At 38.5% G+C, this 26077-nt stretch overlaps 2 protein-coding genes across 5 annotated transcripts in view; one reads left to right on the top strand and one right to left on the bottom strand.

Annotated features, from left to right (window-relative positions):
- Positions 1–4052, bottom strand: part of HAT1 (histone acetyltransferase 1) — a 52230-nt gene extending 48178 nt beyond the window's left edge. The window contains exon 1 of the mRNA XM_073305833.2: positions 3828–4052. The gene's annotated coding sequence lies outside the window, so the exon portion shown is untranslated. The remainder of the gene's footprint in view (positions 1–3827) is intronic.
- SLC25A12 (solute carrier family 25 member 12) overlaps positions 3949–26077 on the top strand; it is a 73274-nt gene continuing 51145 nt past the window's right edge. Inside the window, exons 1-4 of one of the 4 annotated variants that reach the window (XM_073305820.2) lie at positions 3949–4187; positions 5356–5409; positions 16347–16489; positions 22243–22358. In XM_073305820.2, coding sequence (XP_073161921.1) covers positions 4176–4187; positions 5356–5409; positions 16347–16489; positions 22243–22358 — 325 coding nt within the window. In that variant the 5' untranslated portion in view covers positions 3949–4175. Of the gene's footprint in view, positions 4188–4233; positions 4321–5355; positions 5410–15066; positions 15236–16346; positions 16490–22242; positions 22359–26077 lie in introns of those variants that run through there. The other 3 variants (XM_073305822.2, XM_073305823.2, XM_073305821.2) reach the window with 3 other exon arrangements.

Raw genomic sequence — 26077 nt, 5'->3', positions numbered from 1 at the left:
ACAGACTAGCCTCCTTCTAGTCTGGGCCCAATCCTTTCCCCGGTACAGTCCTTGTTCCAGATCAGGTGGTAGCTAGGGATTTCTCATGACTGCAGCCCCTTTGTTCTGTTCCACCCCCTTATACATCTTTTGCACAACGCGAAAATCCTTTGTCCCTCTCTGGGTTCCCACCCCTCCTTCTAAATGGAAAAGCACCAGGTTTATGATGGATTCCAGTACCAGGTGACATAGTCACATGTCCTGTGAGATCCCAAGCCTTCATTCTTCCCACCTGACTCACAGGAAGGCTTGTAAGTAAACAGAGCCATCTACAGTCAATTGTCCTGGTTAATGGGAGCCATCAAGATTCCAAACCACCATTAATGGCCCACACTTTGCATAATTACAATAGGACCTCAGAGTTATATTTCATGTTTCTAGTTTTAGATACAAGAATGATACATTCATACAAACAGGATGAATACATGCAGAAGAACATAACCTTTGCACAGAGATGTTACATGGCATATCTAGCATAAAATATATTCCAGTTATGTCATATTTACCTTCATAAGCATATTTCTATAAAGCATTATGGGGTGCAACATCACAACGGGTTCCCCCTAGGATGCCACTGGGAACTGGGGTACCACTGAGCCGCCTGACCCTGCAGCCTGGACTCCCTTTCACACTGTGGTGATGTGATAAATTGCCACGCTCTCTAAGCTTGCTCTTTTACCAACATACACACAAATAGGGACACACCAAACTGCAGCTTCACACATAGATGCTGAGATCAGCTCTGCATCGGATGGCTCAGCTAAGGCACCTCTCAGATGCTAAGGCATGCATCCCCCCTGGAGTGCAAACCCAAAATTATACTGTCTTGTGCTGCACAGGGAATTGTACAGTAAGGTCATAAAATTCACCCCCTCCCTCTATGTGGAGAAAGAGATACAACAGCTTTCTACCCCAAGTTATAATTTCCACACACTGGTTTTAGACAAAACAAACCAAGTTTATTAACTACAAAAGATAGATTTTACATGATTACAAGTGATAGCAAACAGATCAAAGCAAATTACCTTAGAAAATAAAAAAACCCACAAACTGAGCTTAACACGCTAGATAGGTAAAATAAGAATTAGCAATTTCTCACCCTGAGTGATAAACAGGCTGGCTGTCTTAAGACACAAACTGCCTTGGTTTTCCCAGGTTTTCATACACAGACTAAAAATCCCTCTAGCCTGGGACTATCACTTCCCACAGTTCAGTCTTTGCACCTTAGGTGTTTCCAGGTGGGTTGTTGTAGAGAGAGTGAGGTACCATCATGATGTCATTTCCCCCCTTTTATATCTTCTTCCCACTTGCTCAAAAGCTCTTTTGCTGTGACCTGGGTCAAACAGTTCCCATTTGACCCAGTTCCATGTGTAGTGCTGTCTCTGAGAGGTTTCTATCGTACACAATCCCTGGGGTAATCCTTGAGTTTGTGTACATTTCCTCAATAGACCATTACCATTGTTTGGCCTTTTTACTGTTGTACCTGAAAGGCTCCTTGTGGGTGTTTTCAACCTCAAGACATGTTTCAGTAACACATACATAGCCAAACTTCATAATTTCACATACGACGATAGCACATACAATCCAATGAGATATTACTGTCTAGCAGATCAAGACTTTTAGAGTAATACCTCACAAGGTATACTTTGTACAAAACATATCCTAATTACATTACATTGGTAAATATTGGGGTTCCCAGGTGTCATAGTGTGTCCCTATGGGTGCTCCACTACCCGCATTCCTCCCTTCTGCTTCAGAGTTCTTATATATGAGCTCTGAGGTAGAGAAGGAACTGAGGGCAGTTAGCTTGCACAGCCGGATATAGCAACAGAGCACAGCGTGAGATGGGGAGAGCACATGTGCGAGCCAAACAGACACTGCTACCAAAAATCTCTGATTTGAGGCGCAGGGATCCGAAGACACCCAGAATGGAGCACCCACAGGGACACATCTTGAAGAACCTCAGTTACTGCAAAAAGTGAGTAACCTGTTCTGGCCCTGTCCCTTACAACTCTCAAGTGTTTGCTGAGAAGTGACTATCTATCTTGAGCCATTACTTTCCCTTCTCTGACTTGTTCACCTAGATAGCCCTCTTGAGTTATCCTAAAATATTAATACAGTAAACATTCTAATAACTAGGTCAACATACAGTGTTTATAAATTATTACAGAGCAGCTCCAAATCTGACACAAGGTATATTAGCACAACTGATGTGAGGGGGAAAATGTAATGTGCCTACATTATTTTAATCTAATCTAATCTGAGATTACAAAAACTATTATGCATTAAAATAATTATATGGTTATTGCATGGTAATGAACTAAAAGTGGGCTGTGGGAATTTGTCATTGAGCTGTAGCCTGACAAAGTTCCACTCTACCATAAAAGTAAAAGTAAATCTACTTTTTCAATTACCCTTATATCACAGCAGAGGACCTATGGCTTTATCACACTGTTTATAAACCCCAAACTCCTATCTACTGTAGTTGGAAATATTTGCGTGTATCTTATCAGGGGTTAAAAAAGCAGCAGTCATATATGCTTTGCAAAGAGATCTTATTGGTCACTTTGAAATTTTTATATGGCAAAATCAAAAGTGCATTATTCTCAAACATTTGGTTCCCAAAGGCAGATTGTGAACAAGCTGTCCAAACATAGTGCCATTGTCTCCCTCCTTGAGAATGAGAAGCCTGCATATTTCTTTCAAGTTTAAAGATAGCCAGGCAGCATTGCCTAGTATTTAAAGCACAGGACAGCTTCTAACCAGAAGCTTCTGAATTCCAATCACAACTCCACTGATTACTTTGTGTCTCCATTTCCCCATCCATAAAATGGGGATAATAATATTTATCTGCCTTGCATGGATCATGTTGCTAGGATTTATTAGTTTAGGGGCCAAATATACCACTTGACGTAAACAGGTGTAATTACATTGGTCTTCAATGGAGTTGCTGCACCTGGTTATGCCAGTAATGAATTTGTGCAGCATTTTACAGATATGAAATGCTACTAAATATAAGTAGTAATTATAATTGCTGGAACTATACATGCAACATAATAACAATAATTAGAGCTGGCAAAAAGATTTTTTTGGGGATGGGCAGTTTTTGTCAAAAGTTCAAGTTTTTTTTACTAGATCTACTTATACTGTGATTTGTATAGTGCCTTTAATAAGGATCTTCAAGTACTTTACAAACATTATTAAATAATTTATGCAACACCCCTGTGAGAGGGCAATGTTATATCCATTTTACAGATGAAATATATAGGGGTTAGTGACTTGCTAAATCACTGATAGAGCCAGGAATATGACTCCCAGTCAGTTTTTTCTACCTAGTAGACCTTGCTTCCTCTGCACTGCATCTTGCTTAGGTGTAAATGACTGTATAAGGTGTAAGGCAGTACAGAGTCAGACCCCTAGAGCAGTTCTCAATCTGGGAGTCATGAACAGATGTCAGGAGGTCAAGACTACCCCGCATCCGATGAAGTGAGCTGTAGCTCACGAAAGCCCATGCTCAAATAAATTGGTTAGTCTCTAAAGTGCCACAAGTCCTCCTTTTCTTTTTGCAAAGACTACCCTAATCTTTCTACATTGGTATAAACAGAGGGGCATCCTGGGGTGGTCACTTTACAGAAAAGGTGATCCAGAGCTGTGGTAGGGGAGGAGAGGAGTCACACAGAGATTTTGAGGTTGTGCATTACTGGGCAAGATCCATACCAAGGCCTTTGTAGGAAAGGCTGGCACCCCCCCCTTCCCCTTCCCCCTCCCCCAGACCACCAGCATCTGACCTAGGTCAACTTCCTCACAGCCCTGTCTGGCAGGCGCTAGGCGGTCACAACCGTAGGGCTGGCACTCTTGCCTCGCTCGAGACCGGTGTCCTCCTCTGGGAGGTGCCCCCCGCGTCACTCCGGCCACTCTCCTTCCGTGGGGACCGCTTACTGCGGCCTCAAGGTTCAGGCGGGCGCCCTCTGCCTGGCCGGCCGCCGGCGAGGCCCAGCACCAGGGCCCCTGTCCCAGCCTGTTGGCGCAGGGTCCCGGCAGGGGGGGCTCATTAGCATAGGGCCGGGCTGCGGCGGCGCGGCTGGCTGGTGGTAGTGCCGGGCTGGCAGCTCCTCCTCCCCCTCCCCGCGCTCAGCATGGCGGTCAAGGTGACTCTGCTCCTCCGTCGCTTGTTGCATAAGGAGCCGGGTGTTTCGGGCGGCCCCTTCGCCGCCAGTTCGGGGCTATGCGGGCAGGCGGGGAGCTGGCGGCGGCTGCTGCGGCCGCCCCTCTGTGGTCCTGGTACCCGGCAGCGGCCCCCAAACAGCAAGGGGGCAATGGGGGGGGGGGGGGGGGGGGAGGAGAGCGCCCCACACCCCGGGGGAGGAGAAGGGGAGACAGCCCCCACCCCGGGGGCAGGGGCGTGTAGTGGGAAGGAAGGGACCAGCTTTGGGGGGAAGGGTCCTGCGGTTGGAGGATGGGAGGGAGCTCGCGATGGAAAGGTCCTGTGGTGGGGGCAGGGAGCAGCCCTGGGGGAAGGGTCCTGTGGTGGGCAGTGGAGGGTGAGAGCACCTCTGGGGGGGTATTGAGGGTGAATAGAGGAGCTCTTTGGGAAGATGGGAGTTTTACAGCAGGAGCTTGCAGAGCAGTCCTCAGCTGGGGGAGCACAGTTGGGGTGGGGGAGTTCTCAGAACAGTGTATCTCACTTGGAAAAATATTGATGATTCTTGTTGTGTGTCAGGTTTCAGAGTAACAGCCCTGTTAGTCTGTATTCGTTGTGTTGTGTGTGTTTGTTGCTCTGTTGCACGTAGTCAAGCCAAAGGTGTTAAAATGTGTTTGCTTAGTGAGTTTTTAGCCTACAGGTGTAGCCTGGATGCTGGTGCATGTGCTTGAACTTTTAAGTGTCCCAAGGTCTTCCCAATTGTTTGTCTAAACTAGAGTGTGGTCATGTTTTAATTCAAGTTAATTAAGACAATTAGAAATGCAAGTGGAGACACTTCACAAGTGTTGGTGATTTACTGCAACTCCTTCTGCTAAGGGCAGTTTCTACCATTTGGGGCACTGGAAATACTGTTGCTTCTGACATTTGAGCCTGTTTCACTGTCTCCCTTATTCTCAGACAACAGTTACTGAGTTTGACAGCTATCACTCCTCCCTGAATTTTTTTAAAGTTAAGCAATAAAAACTTAGATTTTAATGTTTGGGATTCTGTTTATCAGTTAGATAAGAGAGCTGACATTTATTACCCTTATCAGGATAGATTGCATGAGGATTCTTTACACTATAAGTCAATTACCCAGCTAGTAAAGCATTAACTTTCTTTTCTTGGCTTTACAGGTGCAAACAACCAAAAGAGCGGATCCCAATGAGCTACGGAACATATTTTTACAGGTAAACTGATTTATTTGATTGACAGTTTTTTCTTTAAGGGTATGTCTTCACTACCAATGTTAATGTGCCGCCACGGCAGCGCTTTGACGTGGCTGTGTAGTCACGGCACCAGCGCTGGGAGAGAGCTGTCTCAGCACTGTAAAAAACCACCCCCACAAGGCAAGTAGCTACCACCGCTGGGAGCGTGGCTCCCCAGTGCTGGTGCACTGTTTATACTGCCACTTTACAGCGCTGAAACTTGCATTGCCCAGGGGGGTGTTTTTTCACATCCCTGAGCGAGAAAGTTTCAGAGCTGTAAAGTGGCAGTGTAGACAAGGCCTAACTCTTTATATGCCCTGATATGCTAGGGAGGGGGGGTTGCTATGGAGAGTGGTTACCATGGAGGGCGGTTGCTATGCGGGGCGGTTGGTATGTCAAATGTATGACACACATTTTATGTCACACTAAGATCTTTAAAGTTCACACTGTTTATATTGTATGTCTAAAGGCCCTTTTAGGTTTGAGTGGCATTAAGGTAAACCGATACTGAAACAAGTTATGGCTTAATACTTCTTTCCTTCAAATATTTTTGAAATAGTTACAACATTTCCTCTACAGCACAAAAACAAAACCCCAAACCCTAAGCCTCATTATTTTTTTAAGTTATACTTTTCAAGATAATAAAAAGCTCTACCTTGAAAGTGGTTTTATACTGTAGATCTTACCTTAAGGATAACTTAAGGTTACAACTTGTGTGTGTAAAAAGAAAAGGAGTACTTGTGGCACCTTAGAGACTAACCAATTTATTTGAGCATAAGCTTTCATGAGCTACAGCTCATTTCAGATGAAGTGAGCTGTAGCTCACGAAAGCTTATGCTCAAATAAATTGGTTAGTCTCTAAGGTGCCACAAGTACTCCTTTTCTTTTTGCGAATACAGACTAACATGGCTGTTACTCTGAAACCTGTCAGCTTGTGTGTGTGTGTACTAGTCTGTTTACATCATGTCACTTTCTTAGTAAAGGGTGTCCAAATTGGTATGTTTACTTTTTTTCTTCCTTCCTCTCTGATTTCCCTCAAGCCATCAGAAAGATAATTCTAAAAGGAAAACACAAAATTATGAAAGTAAGATTTTGTAACAAGATTGATGTGATCAAATGTGTCTTTGGTCCTTGATTGTGTCCCTTAATATTTTAAATATCTTTCTATGTAAAGATGATATTTCCCTTACATTCAGTAATTCTCAAGTAAAATACTTTAGTTAGAATACAGGAAATGAAAGTAATTTTAAATTAAGGAGTTCCCCTGGAAATAAGACAGTAATAACACAAGTCACCTTTATGTCACCCTTGACATGTGACCTTTGATGCTGTATTATCAAGTTCCCAGATGTGATAAGCAGCCAAGAGACCCTTTTGGCTGAGAGAACTAATTATATCTAACTATCACATTTTTTCATAGATAGTTAATTTGAATACAGGAGTGGATGCTAAAAATTGCAATGTTGTATTCAAATGATTGTCTAATTTTTTAACATCAGATATACCCTGTAAAGATTTTTCCCCAGCATAAAAGCATAAACTGGATGTGTAGTATTTAGTTTTAAAGAATAAAATAGTTAAGTATTAATTTATTGAAATACAAATGAGTCTCAGATATCTAAAAGCTCTTTTATTGGCTTGTGGACTTTGGTAGTTAGTCAAAAAACATTTTGCAAGTCATACAAGACTTGAAACATGATTGGGTTGTTTTCTGACATTTGGCATATTTAACTTTTTGCGTAATCTTATTCTGTTCAACCTGAATGCTTCGCATAATGCAGAGCGTATGTGATTCTTGTCTTATGTTATGTTTTGAAGTAGGAGTTTTTGTTGCTGAAGTGAAGTAAATTATTTGAAGCCCTTGATTTAAGTCATGTATGTAGTATTTTTATGCTTACCGTGATGCTAAATCTGTAAATTCTCCATATGAAGTTAAATATTTTAGTGTCACGTTGGCAGTTTATTGTTTTTAAAAAGTCTTAATTCCACAAGTTCTACAACAGATATGCAAACTACCTTGTTTTGTGCACATGAGAAATGAAGATATAATGGCTGCCATATTACTTTTCTTGAATAGCTGAAACTTGCAATAAAAAAGCTATAGGAACTTAAACATTTTAAATTGTACGCCTGTTCAGAGGTACACCAAATTAAGAAAAAGTTATGGTCATAGAAAGAGATAATCTCCTGTTTCTTTTTGATAATTTGGTAAATTACACAAGTTTGAAATCCTGTTCATGCTATGTTGGTAGGTTATAAATAAACATATACTTTTTTATCACAACAGAAACCCTCCAGACAAAAAAGAATAGAACTTTGTTGAGAAATACTGTTAGTGTTACAACACATTTCATGGGTCAAATATGTTGTGCTCTTTGCTGAGGGTGCAAGTCTGTTCCATGTTGTTCAGCTAAAGGGCATGCATTCCTGCCTAAATTTGGCTTCCCTTGAAAATAGACACAAGTAACGATGAGGATCATGAAGAGGAAGAGAGTTCATATGTTCACCTTGCACTGTGGTACAGGGCGTCCTTATCCTTTCTCTTGTTCACATGATGCATTCTACTAAATGTTACCATCCAAGTCACATGAATATATTAGTGTGTATGCTGTGCATATTAGAATTTGTGAAGCTTGGTGTAAGATTTTATTGTTTAAATTATTAAAGTGTTAGCGGAAAATTTTTATTTTTAGAGTATAAAAGCTTAAAGGAGCAAAACAAAGGAGAAGTTGAAATGGAGAGCAGGAGGGATACAGGTCTCTTTAGGACAGTGTTTATTTAATCTCCTGGTGAACCTCCATTTTTTTCCCTAGAGGAGATGCAGTTAAATTTGGGAACTATCCGGTTGAATGAGTCCCTGTCTGCTGAACCCAAAATGGAACTGAACCAGTAAGGAGGAAAAAAGAACATGCTACCCTTTTCCATTTATTTAAAACACAGTACAGTTTTTTCCATTAAAAGTCCATTTTCTCAAATCTATTGCACCTGATTTGATGAGAATGATGAGAGGGATACCTGTGAATTTTTTCTTCTGTCAAGGTTAAAGTTTGGAGGAAATATTAATTTAGGCTGAAAACCAGTGTGATGGCATCTAACTGTATGTTAAAAAGACAGACTGTGCTTAGCTTAGACATGTTATGTTATGGTGGTAGAAAACAAGATGTTCAAATTAATCAAATGCTCAATTTTGAATTATCCTTTTTATGTGTGATAAGAATTCTCTTTTGCAAAGAAATAATTTGGAATTGAAGAATCTATTTTTAATTTTAGTATAAAATTTAATGTGTAATGTAAATTTATTTTAATTTTTGGGTAAATTAAATAACTTCTTAATAAATATAGATAAATATAAAAGAATATATATATATCAGAGTTTAGTCAAACCTTTTATTTTTTTCATGCTAAGAGATCCTTGCCTTATAGGTTGCATCGCAGAAAGGTCACTTGGGGCCAGATACTCTGAATTTATAAATACATGCCAAAAGTGAAAGGCTTACTTACTTTGTCACTCCTTATTATGTTGGCTTTTTGCCAGCACCCTTTCTAATTATCATGACTTTCTCATATGGAGCTGAGAATAATCTGTCAGATAATGGTTCATTCATTTGTATCAAAAATAAATTCCAAAACAGATTATTTATTGTAAAATAATTCACAATTTAATAAAAATAGTTTGATTAGTTTTTAAAGAAATTGGATAATTATGTTTACAGTATTATATGCTTAAATGTTTACTGTCTTTCATGTATCCTTGACTGCGTGCTTCCTCTTTTATAACTGGATTCTGCTGCTATTGTGGATATTTTCAGTACCCTGTATGTTATGTGATCTTGCATATGCAGAGTTTACTGTGGAATGCACTCCTTACAGAGGAATCATGCTTCATAATCTAAGGTTTTATTATTTTAAAATGGAAAGGGAACCTTAAGAAGGTGTTGCAAGGATGTTTGCCTGACTTTGCCAAATATGCAGGAACCCTGAAACATAGCTCTGATAAAGTTTGAACTATCCTGTTTATTTTAATGGAGTGTTAATTCTTAAATATAAGACAACAGTTTATTGTTTGTCTTATGGTGAGTCCCACATGCCCCAGTCAAAATAAGGGTCCATTTTGCTAGCTTTCGTAAAATACATAGACAGATGCAGTCCCTGGCCCCAAAACTTTGCAGTCTAAGACAAGACACAAGTAGATGTAACAAACAAATAGGAGATGATTGATATAGATAATAATTATAGGTTTGGAGTCATTTAAAGTTTTGTTTTTTTTAATTATAAGGGATAAATTTAAATGTTAGCTTTTAACCATGTCACTGTTGATAATTTTAACAGCAGTATACATCTACTATTCTTCTTATTCCACAGTCCCAAACAATTCCTACACTTTCTCTGGAGCCAAAAGCCTTGCCTTCCTCTTTCTCAGATTTTGAAACCCCCAGCTTCTCTGATAACTTCTGTTATGGTTGGTCTCGACAAAAATATATTTTCAGTACAAAAAGCTATGAAACATTGAAGACTAAAAATGTGGAACACAGCTTACAGTACAGGTCAAAAGAACATCCTATCATGTAAATTAATTGTGAAGATGGGATATCTCAGTATTCATCTCTCTTTGAAATGTACTGTGAATGGTGGAGGAACAAGCAAATGGCCTTATGTTAATTTATATAGCTAAGTACCCGTGATGGACCTCTTTCAAAGTCATCCTATAACCTTTTTGTTCTCTGAGAAATTCCAACTTGTCAAAAGACATGAAATTTTATAAAAGATCCTGGGTCGTGATTCTGTCATCTCGGATCTGCTTAAGCTTCATCAGGGGAAGTTTGAGTTGCAACACTGAGATCCCAGTTATTCTAGTACTCCCTGAATATGATATTTGTACATTGGAGTATGACCTATGAACTGAATTCTAAAGGAACTCTTTGCAACTACAAAGCTCACCATCTCTACTACGAATCTGAACCTCAAGAATTGAACTCATGTCTGTATATATATTAATCTTTTTACCATACTTCTCTCTGTTTTTTAATAAATTTTAGTTTAGTTAATAAGAATTGGCTGTAGTGTGTATTTGGGTAGAATCTGAAGCATTCATTAACCTGGGAGGTAATGTGTCTCATCCTTTGGGACTGGTAGAACCTTTTCTTTTATATGATGAAATAAGATTTACAGAAATGTTCATCATATTTGACGTGGGTCCGTGGATGGAGGCCTGAGGCTGGATCACTTTAAGGGAACTGTGTTGTTTGGACTTCTGAGTAACCAATAAGATAATAAAGAACGTCTTTTATGCTGGCTTGGCGAATCTAAGTATTGGAATATCCAGCAGCTTTTTGGGGTTTGGCTGCCCCATTCTTTGCAGTTCACCCTAATTGAGTGACCATAGCAAGCTCCCCACTAGGATCCTGGTCACAGTGGCGTAGTCGTTCTTGGATACACATTACCACAGGTTAATTGGGTTTTTGGATCACAACCACACACTTGTCAAAATTTAATTTTGATATTGGGAGAGTTTAAGGGTTAAAAATCAGTTACAGTGAGTGACCCGTGATCAAGATGCCTGACGGAAAATGCCTGGAAGTATTGTGCTTACAGAGAGGGTTGTATTTTAAGCAAAAGGCCCCAGAGCAGGAACTGGAAGATCTGTTAATTGCCGGTGATAAGGAAGCAGATCCAGCAAAAATGCTTGCAGTGAGAAACCTGCAGCTAGAACTTGTACAAAAGCAAAAAATAGCTAATATGGAAGGAGAAGCTGCTGAAAGAGAGTGCCTGTGTTTTGAACATGAACAAAGAATGGCATATATTTGATTGCAGGAACTTGAAGCTAAGGTAGAAGTGAACAGACTTAAGCTCCATCTCAAGAGAATAAAGGAACAACAGGAACTGTATCATCCTGGAAAGCCAACTCCTCTCAACTGTGAAGACGGGGATAGAATCTATCCAGTTTGTAACAGTGTTGGTGTGTTGTTTGACTCTAAACAGTTGAATATGTGTAAACAAATTTACCCCACCACTGCCACCTTTTATGTAAATAATTTTACTCTGACCTCGGGTGAAGGTAACCCCATAACTTGTGCAGAGAATGTAAACGTCAATCGTAAAAGCTGTTCAGGGCAAAATACAGCTAATATTACTCTTGTTAAAACAGATTTTGTCAAAGAAGAAGATTATTTACCAAATTAGCGTATGAATATTGTAATCCTCTATGAGTTTACTGTAAGTATGCCTTTAGCCAGAATCCATCTTGAATGGAATGGTGTTAAACATGAAGTTATAGCTGGTGGAAAGAAGTTATTGCCTAAGGATCTTTTGATTGGGGATGATATTAAAACTTTGTTCAGTCAAGTTGATGACATAAACCAGTCACAGGAAAGAAATAATCCTGAACCTGTGTCTACCAGGGGCAAGGATTTGTCTATGGAAGGTTTCTCCAAATGTTTGTATGAGGAAGATAGCTGTTTATCTGTGCAAAGAAGCAGTGCATATGTGGAAAAAATTCCTATTTGTCTGTCTGGTATCTCAGGAGTGAATCTAACATTAGATAAGGCTCAGGAAGATGTTTCTCTAGAAAAAATTAAAGTTGGTGATCAGGTTAAAGCCCTAATTGAGGAAGAAAAGGGTAATTTTTTTATGGGTGATGGGAATGTTGGCTAATAAAGTTTGGGAAAGTAAGCCTGACCCAGGTAAAAGTGATGTCCTTAAAATAGCTCAGTGTAATAAGACACTATTTGTAGAAAACAGCAGTTTATATGATAGGGGAGGGAAAGGCAAAGAAAGTTTAGATGAGCATAGGCAGCCCTCTGAGCTGATAGCTTTGTCTAATCAGCAGTTTGGGAAGGCAAGATTAGTGGAACATGAGTATCCCTACACCTTACCTGTTACCAGTGTGGAGAATTGTGACAGTGAAGGAAATGTTTCTGAGTCTGTGAGGGGTAATGACTTGCCTATGAAGGGAGCTATCCCAGTCTCCAAGCAATTGTCTGTGAACAGCCATGTGTGCTGGGACAAAAGAAAAGATATGCCAAGCTGTTTGTCTGTTAAAGGGGAATGTTTCTCCAGCTCTTTTCTGTCTGTAAAGCAGACAGTAGAATCCTGTCAGCCTATGATGGTTGAAAATTTATCAGTTGACCCAGAGCTGATTCTGGATACAACTAAAGCCCAGGAAGGAAATGTTTCTGAATTTGTGTCTTCTAGGGATGCTATTGTAACTAGGTTGTATCCAGTTAATGTCATAAATTGCTCCCAGAGACCAAGCGATTCTGGTGCTTCTATTTTGCCTGTTGCTAGTATGTTGCTGAGTAAAGATACAACAGCCTTGTCTGATCAGGGTGATATAGCCAGGGCACAAGGAAAGCATGAAGGTAATCTGACTATGTTACCCACAAACATTATTTTAAAATGGAAAGGGAATCTTAAGAAGGTTTTGCAAGGATGTTTGCCTGAGTTTACAGTGTGGAAACTTGTAACAAGGAAGAGAATGTTTCTAATCTTGTGACTATGAAGTCTAGCAGTTTACCTGAAAGGGCGTTTTGTGAAAATCTTTCTGAGGGGACAGAGATGATTCTGGATTTAAGTGAAACCCAGAAAGTCTGTTGTTGCTCAGGAAAATGTTCCTTTAGAGCAAGCCCTAGGTGAAAAGGCTAAGGGCAGAACTTCTGTGAAAAATGGGTTGTTGCTTAGAAAGATTCCTGAAGAGAAATCTTCAGGGTAGTTTTAACAAACAGTTCACTGCAACTGATGGGTGTGGAATTGATTTGGTAGAGTTAACTCAGGATGAATCACTGGATAGAGAAAGCAACAATTTGTTTGGGAGACTTGTTCCAGTTCCTAACTGCCAGATTCTTTCTGAGTTATATAGATCCACTGACTTTGATTTAGAAAGGCCCAGTGTGGATAGCTTTGAAAAGATTTCAAATGCAATAAAAATTTTTAGGGAATTTAAACAGCCCTATAAGCTTAACCAGCTTGTTGGGGAGACAATGTTGTTGATTCTTTAAGTAAGCAGTCTGTGACTCAGATACTGAAGAAAGATCTGGTTACTGGATTACAAGGATGCAGGGGAGAGCAGGCAAACTCTTGTCTCCAGATATTTTGGATATGACTTGTAGTCTCTTAGTGGACTTGACATCTGATTCCATGTGGAAGCAGAGTTTGGTAATGGAAAGACAAAAGAGAATAACATGCTAGTGAAAATTGATGGTATCTCTTTAAGATAGAGTGCAGCCTTGGAATTGGTAAAGCTTGAAGATTTGAAAACTAGTAAACAAGCTAAGGTCTGTGTTAATGCAAATGACCAGACTGACGGGGATGGGGGGGAGAAAGACTTGCCCATAGCCATTAGCAAAGATGATGCACCCAGCCAGCCAATGGATTCTGTTACACAAAAGAGTTCAGATTTTGACCCTAGTGGATAGTGAGGAAAGGAAGGATTAAACCTTGCAAATAAAAGCCACAGGGTTATTTATATTAACCCTAAAATACCAAAACCTCAAGGAATTGGTTAAACTGAAAGCCTATGTTAAGGAAGACCTGAGGTCAAGAAAAAGCTACAAAGATTCAAAAGGGATATTGAACAAGCTGACCTAAAGAATGATTTGTCTAAACCAAAGGCTTGGCATGACAAAAATAATTGTAAATGTACACATGATAGAACTGATGTTAATGTTATTGCTAATGGTTGTAACTAATTTGTTGCTGATACAAAGAACTGTAAAAATGTACAATGTGCATGGTCTTTTGGAAAAGCTCTTGAACGTGTTAAGAGTGGTACATAATAGAAACCTTTATGATTATGCTGTTTGGTTCAACAAGAACACACTTTGTGTTTAAAAAGCCTTATAATGTTGAGGCTTCACAGCTAATGCATAGGTATATTTCTAAAACTTTCCACAGCAGAAAAACCACGACAAGCTTGAACTGCTGTGCACAAAGGGAAACTGGGGTACAACACCTCACAGCCTTCAGGGCTGAATACCAGAGTAAGTGCTCTCTGAAGAACATTAGTGATTCCAGGGTTTGGTCTATGTGTTAAATTAACATATCCATTAAAGTGTTTCACAAAGTATGGGCTAAGTTTTTGGCTGGGGCCAAAGCAAGCATCAATACTTTGGCCTTACAAAAAATTCAATGTAAACACAGCTCATATCAATGTTGGAAGATCCTTAAGGTGTACCCAGGAGCTCTAATTTCGCCCTTCCACACCAGACTAACGTTGGGGGTGTGATGCATAGCTAGAAAGGGTTAAACATCCTGAAAAATAAATAACCCTCAAAAGACATGTAAGGAGCTAATGTTTGTGTATTTACATATGTATAAGTAGGGTGGACAATGTAATTAATAGTCCCTGTCTATGCTGTATTCTGATAATTCAGAGGTCAAAAGAACATCCTATCATGTAAATGAATTGTAACATGGGATATCTCAGTATTCATCTCTCTTTGAAATGTACTGTGAATGGTGGAGGAACAAGCAAGTGGCCTTACATTAATTTGTATAGCTAAGTACCCGTGATGGACCTCCTTCAAAGTCATCCTAATTACCTTTTATTCTCTGAGGAATTCCAACTTGTCAAAAGACATGAAATTTTATAAAAGATCCTTGGGTCGTGATTCTGTCATCTTGGATCTGCTTATGCTTCATTAGGGGATGTTTGAGTCGCAACACTGAGATCCCAGTTATTCTAGTACTCCCTGAATATGATATTTGTACATTGGAGTATGACCTATGAACTGAATTCTAAAGGAACTCTTTGCAACTACAAAGCTCACCATCTCTACTACGAATCTGAACCTCAAGAATTGAACTCATGTCTGTATGTATATTAATCTTTTTACTGTATGTTTCTCTCTCTTGTTTTTTAAATAAATTTTAGTTTAGTTAATAAGAATTGGCTGTAGTGTGCATTTGGGTAGAATCTGAAACATTCATTAACCTGGGAGGTAATGTGTCTGATCCTTTGGGACTGGTAGAACTTTTTCTTTCAAATGATGAAATAAGATTTACAGAAATATTCATCATATTTGACGTGGGTCCGTGGATGGAGGCCTGAGGCTGGATCATTTTAAGGGAACTGTGTTGTTTGGACTTCTCAGTAACCAATAAGGTAATAAAGAAGCTGGTTTGGTGAATCTAAGTATTGGAATATCCAGCAGCTTTTTGGGGTTTGGCTGCCCCATTCTTTGCAGTTCACCCTAATTGAGTGACCATAGCAAGCTCCCCACTATGACCCCGGTCACAAATACCCAAAAGTCTGAAAACTGTTATATTATGAGCAAATGTAGTATCACTTTTTAATATCTAATGCTTCTGTAGGAATAGCGGTAGGCTCTACATCCTGCCTTTGCAAGGAGATGGGATGAGACTAGACTAGGTATGCTCTGCCTCAGGTTACTGTAGTCCTAAAACCAGGCATTTCCTCTCCTTTTTTTCTTCAAGAAGTTCTAGAATTATAATAATTAAAGGGATAATGTCAAGTTTGTTAATGTGCCCTGAAAAATGGGTAAACAGTGAGGTGGCAAAATTTGCAGATGATACGAAACTATTCAAAATAGTTAAGTCCAAAGCAGACTGCGCAGAGTTACAAAGGGATCTCACAACACTGGGTGACTGGGCAACAAAATGGCAGATGAAATTTTGTTGATAAATGCAAAGTAATGCACTTTGGAAAACATCATCTCAACTATACATACAAAATGATGGGGTCTAAATTAGCTGTTAACACTCAAGAAAGAGATGTTGGAGTCATTGTGGATCATTCTCTGAAAATATCCACTCAATGTGCAGTAGCAGTCAACAAAGCAAACAGAATGTTGGGAATCATTAAGAAAGGGATAGATAATAAGACAGAAAATATCGTATCAATTCAGTAGCTGCTAACCTAATCATCCAAATTATGTTATTTTGTTTTCTCTCTTTTTCTTTAGTATGCCACTGTTGAGAAAGATGGAGAGCATTACATGACACCAGGAGATTTTGTACAGAGATACCTAGGACTATACACAGACCCAAATTATAATCCTAAAACAGTGCAACTGTTGGCGGGAGTAGCAGATCAAACAAAGGATGGGTGAGAACTTTGCTTTCCTTTAAAAGCGTATAATTGGCAAATGATTTAATATGTCTTCTGGTTACTTTATTGCCTTCTAAAACAATACCTTACTATTTGTGTTGAGCTGTATGAGCTTGTTTGTTTACCTAAATAATGAGATTTTTCTCAAATTCAGTAGATAATTTTGTTTCAGATTAGTGAGAATATAGAGTATAACAATTTTTAAGGTGCTTTAACTGAGGGGTTAACATAGTATTTAGGTTATTAATGTGGGGTTTAGCCAGAGGCCATTGTGTATGCCTAACAGAATGGCTACATTTTTGGTTAAAATAAGTACACCCATTTTTTCATGATTGCCTTGAAGAAGTTCATTCTCAATTTATTCAGGTCCATGATCAGCAACTGTAGAGTCTTTATCGGGGTGGGCAAACTATGGCCCACAGGCCACATCTGGCCTGCCAGCCATTTTAATCCGGCCCTCGAGCTCCCGCTGGGGAGCAGGGTCTGGGACTTGCCCCGCTCCAGCCGGGGAGCAGGTCGGGGGCCACTCCACGTGGCTCCCGGAAGCAGCGGCATGGCCCCCTTCTGGTTCCTATGTGTAGGGGCAACCAGGGGCCTCCACTCTGTATGCTTTCCCCACCCCAAGTGCAGCCCCTGCAGCTCCCATTGGCTGGGAACCAATGGACGGGGCAGCGTGCAGAGCCACCTGGCCATGCCTCTGTGTAGGAGCCGGAGAGGGACATGCCGCTGCTTCTGGGAGCCACTTGAGTTAAGTGCTGCCCAGAGCCCTTCCCCATGCTCCAAGCCCCTGCCCCAGCCCTGATCCCCTTCCCGTCTTCCGAATCCCTTGATTCCAGTCCAGAGCACCCTCCTGCACCCCAATCCCCTCATCCCCAGCCCCACCCCTGAGCCCGCACCCCCAGCCAGAGCCTTCCCCCCCATTCCCGCACCCCAACCCCATCCCAGAGGACCCTCCTGCACCCTGAACTCCTCATTTTTGGTCCCACCCCAGAGCCCTCACCCCCTCCTGCACCCCAACTCCAATTTTGTGAGCATTCATGGCCCACCATGCAATTTCTATTCCCAGATGTGGCCCTTGGGCCAAAAAGTTTGCCCACCCCCTGGTCTTCAGTATCCATAATTAAACACAGCTTGGAAAAATAAAAAAAGATGTCATGCATGTTCTGTAGTGTGTGGTCTTTATAATACCTCACTGCCACGATTCACATACAGATCAAACCACTGAGAACCTCTTGGCAAGAGAGACACCAAACACTTTTTATTTAGGAAGAAAAGTATAACCTAATCAAGATAAGGTTATACTGCACAGTTTTTTAATCATTGCTTATGAACAGTAGTCCTTGTTTATAAATTGCTCTCTGAAACTATTTTACAAAATGCCCAGTCTTAAGATGTATGTTATTTTTTTAACCGACTCTGTTCCAAAGTAGCCTTGCCTTCTTGCTCTTTTCCATTGCTGCATGTAGGCATTCCGGTTTGGCATTGTATTGTAGCAAGAAGCATAGATGTTGTTAAAGTGGAGCCAAGAGGTTAAGAAGCATCAGAGCAGAGGTCAAAAATACCATCAGAGAGGAGTGGGCATTTGGTAGAGAAGAGATGGAAGGCTGCTATTAAAATAGAATACAATCTGTTTTTCATAGATAAATTTCATTTATTTGAAATTGAAAGCCTCTTATTTTCCTTGGTTCTGTAAGTGTAAATCTGACCCTGGATGGTATTCAGATGGCTTTTGTTTTCCTTTATTGTAGTATTTTAGAACATTTTATTTTATATTTCAAGCACCCTGATCAAGAAGGTTTGGTATCTTCACTTGATAACTAAAATTATCGTTCTATGAAATGCATATAATTTGTGTTAAATAGCAAAGATAGAATTTACTCTGTTATATAGTTACATAATGTTTGTTAAATAAGGTTGCAACGTTTCTCCTTGGACTTTTAGGAGGTATTTGATAACCCAAAAAAGTTACATTACTGTCTCTAACATATGGATGTGATGGGATGCATCACCAGCAATATGGCTGAATATACGTATCTTTTTGAAATCATGATCAGTAAACAAGCAAATCTGTAATATTTTGCTTTCTCCCGCAGCTGTTGGTCATCTTTTAGAAGTGTGTTTATTTGAAGAGTGGTTTTATAAAAGGACTTTTTGTACAGTTAGGAGTCAAGAGTGTCTTTCACTTCTTATAGCAGACCCTCCGACTGAGAAATTGCTGGTTTTCTACCACTTTCTGTTTTGTGTGTAGCTTTTTGTTTGGACACTATTGTTCAGAGCGAGATCAGTGTATTCATGCAGGTGATAAAATATGATGAAATAATGTGTAACTTACTATCCAGAGTTTGGATTTTTACAGAGACAGAAGAGGTTGGAAGGCAGCCAAGGTATTTGAGCATTAACTTGTCCAGATTTAGCTTGCCTTCTCAGTTTTTGAGCATTTCTTTGCTCATTGGCTAATGGTAATTTTAGCACCCTCCATGAGTAACGGCCAATATTTCCAGCCTTATATGCCTATTGTGAAAAAGCAAAACCTCCACCACTTGATGCAATAAATGTAGTTTACATCTACTGATCATGAAATCTGCTGCTTAAAATTCAGAAGAGCAAGTACTTATAACATCTTCTTATTCCACCTTCACTAGTGTTTGGGTTTTTGTAGTTGAGAGCTTTCATATCAAAACATTCTCAAAATATGAATAGGACTAGTAAAATATGGTTTATATCTTGATTGGTATTTACAAATTAATGCAGTATTCTCTAATTTTCTATTCACTTACGGTTTCATTTTTATGAGGCTTGAGCCTGCTCTCCAGAATATGACAATCTACACCTTGGAAAAAGAGCTCACTGGTTAATTTTTACAAATTACAGAGTGAAGCATGCTGCATATTAGAGGGCAAAAATTACACCTTTACCCCGATATAACGGGACCCAATATAACACGAATTCGGATATAACATGTAAAGGATGTAAAGCAGCGCTCCGGGGGGGCGGGGCTGCGCACTCCGGTGGATCAAAGCAAGTTTATAACGCGATTTCATCTATAAGGGGGTAAGATTTTTTGGCTCCCGAGGACCGCATTATATCGGGGTAGAGGTGTATCTCTAAAATCTATTTTAGATTATTTAACAGGATAGAAAAATGTGATTAAAATAATCTTGATTGCATAAAACTAATCTTTTTTCAAATTTACTAGTAGGCATTTTAACTTTCTTTTTTAATGCTTTCTTTAATACCTCTTTCTCTTCCACTCACAATTTAAGCAATTAATTCTTAGTTGACTGGGTCTAGAAAAGTGTTTCTTTTCTCTTGTTGCTATCGTCCAAAATTGGTGGGAGATAGGAACTCAGAGTTGGATTTATTTAGGAGTCGTGGGTTCAGATCCTAAGAGAGTCACAAATGAAAATGCATTTGGTTTTGTCCTAGTTTCTAGTTCTGATTCAGATGCAGAATACTGTTTAATCTGATCAGTAGTCTCAGTTCAGGAAAACGCATAACTAAAATAGGATTTCCCTAGGCTAAGATGGAGTTCCATTTTCAGAATTATGTGAGACAATTCACAGAGCACCAGACTGCTGCATGCTTTGTGTCAAAGCGTTATTTCCTCACAGTTAAGAACACAAAATTAATCTAGAAATAAATGTGAACAGGGAACAGAAAAAATAAGGATATGATTCTATATCATATTTGCTTGTGAGGGATGTTTGAAATAGTAACTTGGTGTTATAAATAACTTTTTGTTCAAAAGTAGAAGTTATTAGAAAAATAGGATGATGTGAATTGCAACTTAAATGTGAAGTTTTAGTTGTACAATTAAAAATAAAATGACTATGCATTATATGCAAATAACTGATGATGTGATGGGGAACTATTATTGTGTGATCTGGAATACAAAATATTTGGACACTCAGTTGTCTGAAACTGCGCCTTCTGGAATCTTCAGATCTATATTTATCTCTAGTCAGGATTTTCTCATGTGAAAGATTTATTCTGTCCCTATATGGTAACATCATCAGGTTTATCCCTGAATTTTTTTTCCAGAAGCATAGTCTTTTGTAGCCTTCATTGTGAGTCTTAGCATCTTATACCAAATTTCAGTCTTAGATAACTGTATTATTTCTAGAGGTAGTTTCATTTATAACATTATTAATTACTTTAGTCTACAACTAAATTGTAATAATACATTACGCTTTTCAGAGGATCTAAAATTGCTTTACAATGTTTAGGTAGGTATTAATGTACCTTTTGTGTACACACACACAGAACTGAAGCGACTACCCATAGTCACACTGCAGATCAATTGCAAAACCTGGGAATAGAACCAAGGTCTTCTGAATAACCATTAACTAGTCTGCCCCTAAAAATTAAGTTCTCAAGTTTTAAGTAACTCAAGAAGGATTAACAATCCTAGAAAAAATGGTCAAGAATAACCAAAAAGTTTATGACCGTTCTGGAAAAAGATGGAGTATTTGGGTACCTGTTTGCTTTAGGTGCACCTTAGAAAGGTTTTTGTAAAAATAGTTGTTCTGTCCTTTAGTTTGATACGTTTGTCATTTTTCTGGGATTGAACTCAGCAGCAGCAGTGTTTGGCTTTCTTGGTAGAGGGCTCCTTTTCCAAAATCATCACCTTGTGGAAGAAACTCATTTTTGTAAATTGTTAGACTGGTGGTCTATGATAGAAATGTCAAAGTTGAGAATTTTCCTGTTTAGTGGCCCATAATGTTTCTAGAGTCTAGTTCAGTGGGAATATGGAAAGTAAAGGATCTTGTTATAAGGATCTATATTTTGGTTAGTGTGTGTATAAGGGCTAGATGAACTAATGGCTACTATGGCCTAATCCATTAAACTGTTTCATAAAATATGCATCTGTTCAACTGGGGTCTTCAGACATGAACAGTCCCAGTGCAAAATAACTGCTATGAACTGAGTTCATCCTTCAGCACTGAGAGTACTGGAAGGCTATATTTTGTAAATTGAGATCAATAAATATTTTTTTGAGACTTCTTACCTTGACAATCTGCAAAAATGTTATGCATGTTTCTTTATTGCTATAGATGCAGTTCATTTTTGTGGTTTAAACTTATTTTGGAGATTACAATGAAATAAAAAAATACCTAATTGATGTTAAAATAAAGTAGATAAAGAAATTAATGATGGAATGTGAATAAAATGGGCTTCGTGTTATACTGTAACTATTTTTCTAGACACCTGCTAATCTGAAATTCAGAACTGTAGCAGTTATACGCGTTTTGCTTGCTTAATTTGAAGAGTAGTGTATTATTTCAGTGTTCTTAAAAGAATTTCAAGGTTTGTTTATATTCTGCATTTTGCGAGGAAAATCTCATTTTTATCTGTATGTTGGTTCATAAAAAATCCAACTTTTTCTGGTACAGCATGTATATTAGCAGTGGCAACCCTCCAAATTTCATTTCAGCAGAAATGCTTTGTTACTTCACACTTTGTAAATCCAAGTAGAACAGCACTTGAAAAATAATTATGAAGTATTAAATACTAGGCTCACACTGAGAGTTGTGTCCACAGATCTGAATGCAATTGGAAACTGAGTCACAGGGGTTGTGACTTCCCTAAGGCGACACAGCACATTTGTTCCCATTTTTAACATAGAATCCGTTTTCTTGTCACCTGTTCTTAATCACTGGATTGTGAAGCCTTCCAAATTATCAAACCCCAACCTTTATGGCCCTTGTGAATATCTTTTAAAGCCTTTAACTTCTGTTTTTCCTTTGTAGGTTGATCTCCTATCAAGAATTTTTGGCATTTGAGTCAGTTTTGTGTACTCCAGATGCAATGTTCATTGTTGCTTTTCAGTTGTTTGACAAGAGTGGCAATGGAGAAGTGACATTTGGTAAGAATACTCTCAGAAAGCATTTTAACAGATTAAGGTCAATAGTATCGATAGCAAGAATGGCCAAGACTCCCTGGAAATCTAACCGGAAATACGTATAGTTCTGCACATACAGTACTGATTTCCTAAAAGGGTATCTATAGGTAAAATTTGTTTTCATTTTTTCAAAGTGTTGGTTAGAACACAAGCGTAAGAAATCCAAAAATGTAATTACTATACTTTGTTGAATCATTGACTCTTACACATTCCCAAAATAGGTGGTGTAAAACTTGCTTGTGCAGGACTGTCCTGTAACATAGTGAACCATGGGTACTAATTCCTTCATTCCTGAAGGGATTTTTTTAAGAAGTTCAGGATCTCCAGGTACCACCTTTGGAGAACTGTTACTACATTTATTGAGAAGATAATAGGGGTTGCAGGTAGAAATGAAGATGTTCTAATTCATGTTTTAGAAATCCCAATTTAATTTTCCTGTTTTAAGGACAAATTCTACTCTATCTTATATGGGTACAACTCCTGAGCTGAACCCATGTAAGTAAGAGTGGAATTTGGCTTTTAGACTTTTATTGTTACAGTCTAATTTTTATCACTGAGTAAGAACTGAACTGAACAGGATTCTGTAGGTGAAAGAGTTTCATTTTACCATGTTACTGAATAGATAAAAGCTTACTGATTATAATAAATTGTAGATTTGTTATTTAATGTTAAGCTAAAATGTATATTTAGATTAGAAAACATTTAATGCTGAGAATTTTAATACATGGAGTGCGAAATGTTAATTTTATCCAAAAGAATAAAGCTTTCAATAAAGATAATGCAATTTATGCTTGGATTTGTAGCCACTTACTGTCTGTACCAGCAATTTCTGAAAATTTTTGCACCAATTTTTGAGGTAGTGGTGAAACTCAAATCATGCACGAGCCTTTTTCTGAAAAAATATATATAGTATTGCTTGAATCATTACTCGTATACAGTGACATGATTAACAAACAGGGCAAAATATTAAGCACTCAGGGGCTGCCACATCCTAAAGAGAAATAATATGTAAGAACTTTATAAAAAGAAACAGTAAATTCAGGTACTAGCTAGCAGTCAAACTGACAAAGCAATCCATTACATTAATTCTCACCAAAAAAGTGATGATGCCCCGATTTCTCACAAATGTACATGAACATAGTCAAGTTGAAACAGCTGGTTCAAAAAATGAGTTAAAAGTAATGTCACGGAGTACATATGCCCTTGTGTCCCTCTGTGCTGATTTTGGTGGTTTTATGGTCAGAGCTTCCTACTGTTAAATTGTGTTTTCCCTCTTCTGTGGCTGTATTAGAGGATCACAAAACAAGGGAAACTGACTAAACACAAAGTGGTGTCAAATGCACAAGGCAATCTCTAAAAATAGATACAAATTTGTCCTCTTTCAATTATTATAAGGTTAGTTGTAAAAATACAACTAAAACCAATCTTTCAGATAGAATTGTGATTTTTAAGTTGATATTCCTTTTAATATCAGAGTGCTGTAGGGAAGTTTTATACTACTATCCCCAGTTCATTAGTTTTACAAAATATGCCATAGGGCAATTACTTGTATATTTTATAGTTAGTGGCGTACTGTGAAATGTTTTAATTTCTTTATAATATATGTTTTGTGGTGCGGTACCCCTGACTTCCTGTTGCTTCTTGCTTGGCAATTTTCCTACATGCAAAATGGCATACATAACCACCTTCACAGGGTTATTATAAGTGTGTAGAGTTTGGGGGAAATATAAAGCACAATATAATTTCATATGAAATACTGACATTTGCTAATCAGCAATTGGTCTCAGATCACTTTTGTGAGTTAAGGAGATGCCTCTGTATTGGTTTATTTCTGGGCTCCCCCCCCCGCCCCATTACATATGTATCAGACAGTAGGTTAGCTTCATATGAGTGCAGGAGACAATTTCAGTTATGTGAAATTAGGAAACTCTCCAAAGACCTCACGAGATGAGATCATGGTGAAGTGTGATATTTCCATTTTGGATCTTTGCTTCAAAGAATCTTACAAGATATTTACTCCTTGTGGGGTGAGGGGAGAAGGCCAGTTTTCTTCGATTTGTAATTTTTGACCTTAGCCAATCAGTGCGAATAAACAAAGGTATTACCCATTGCTTGACTTAAAATACACACACTTAATAGTGGCATATTGTGTATATTAATCTGTGTAGTGTACAAGGTTCTGTGCATGTATATCATGTCCCGTATGTATAAATATTTTTAATGTAGAGAATTATTAGAAATTATACCGAAATGGAATAGAGCTAGCCAACTAGCGCGCACGATTGATAGACAGTTGTAGATCTGGAACTGTGGTTACATTTCAAACACACAACAAGTAGTTTCCTTCACTCTGATTTTTTTTTCTTCCCCTTAGGCTTGACCCTGCATATATACCCATGACAAATGTGGCCATCTTGGCTTCTTGCTGGTTTTTTAGCCCTCTTTCTGTCACTTTTCTACTCTTACTAGCTCTTTATAAAATGTTTATATTCTACTCCCAATGAGTAACTTGTTTGTTAAATTATGTGTAAAGCTTTTACACAGAAACACCTAAAATCTCATAGAGGTCAAGGTTAACAACTTTATATTTATATGGAAACTTTTTGTCAGAAAGATTGATCCATTATCAGTGGATAACATATGTGAGATTATACATTACTGAGAATTATCTAAAATCTAAAGTTTATTGAAATAAAAGAAAAGGGGGGTGGAATGGTTAGCAGTCAATACCTAGTTGAACAAGTAACAACTTCATTTAACAGGTTTCAGAGTGGTAGCCGTGTTAGTCTGTATCAGCAGAAAGAACGAGGAGTACTTGTGGCACCTCGAGACTAACAAATTTATTTGAGCATAAGCTTTCGTGGACTAAAGCCCACTGTGTTCAAATAAATTCGTTTGTCTCTAAGGTGCCACAAGTACTCCTCGTTCTTTCAACCTCATTTAAACCATTCATTCCCGTTTCAATCTTGGCTGTAATAGAAAGAAAACAATTTTTGAGAAAGGGATTTAGCATCCCTTAATAATAAACATGCTAAGGATTTGTGAAATCACAGTTCACCTTTAGAATACTTTCAAGTCAGGACTTTTCCTAATCAGGTAATTCTAAGACCCTGATTATTTTTTTAAACCTTCATTGATGAAGGTAAGTAACTGTCTACTTCATTGATGATAAACCTTCTTAACTTGAAAGAAGTATTTAAAATAAGATATAAAACAAATGCTACAAAGCTGAGAGAATTTACAGATTTTTTTTCTATACATTTTTAGTTGAACTGAAATTGGGTTAGAGCAAATGTTCGTATTGGGTAGTTTTTGCTTTTCAGCTCTGTTTTCTGAGATAACTCAAAGAGCTGTGCCTTTGCTTGATGCTAAGCAGATAATCCCCATCTTGTGGGGTAAAAGTGACTGGAACCAGGGATTGCCAAGACTGCTTAAAATTTCTCTAGAAGTAGGTATTTGACTGGAAATGAAAGGATTCTTCTTGAACTGTCAACTGGGTAAACTTTAAACTGATCTGGATTGTGTCACTTAACTGGTGTGTACAAGTCCAAGCACTTTCTTCCAATTTTGCACCTTCTCATGCAGAGGCTAGAAGGACAGCCATTCTCATGGAATGTTTCAGAGACTGATTTTTAATTAAATACCTGAGCTAACTTAAAACCTTGTAGCTCTGAAGAGCAGAA

The sequence above is a fragment of the Lepidochelys kempii genome, chromosome 11 (assembly GCF_965140285.1).
Source record: "Lepidochelys kempii isolate rLepKem1 chromosome 11, rLepKem1.hap1, whole genome shotgun sequence".
Classification (NCBI taxonomy): Eukaryota; Metazoa; Chordata; order Testudines; family Cheloniidae; genus Lepidochelys; species Lepidochelys kempii.
The sequence above is the reverse complement of the archived record's forward strand: the minus strand, read 5'-3'. Positions and strand labels throughout refer to the sequence as shown.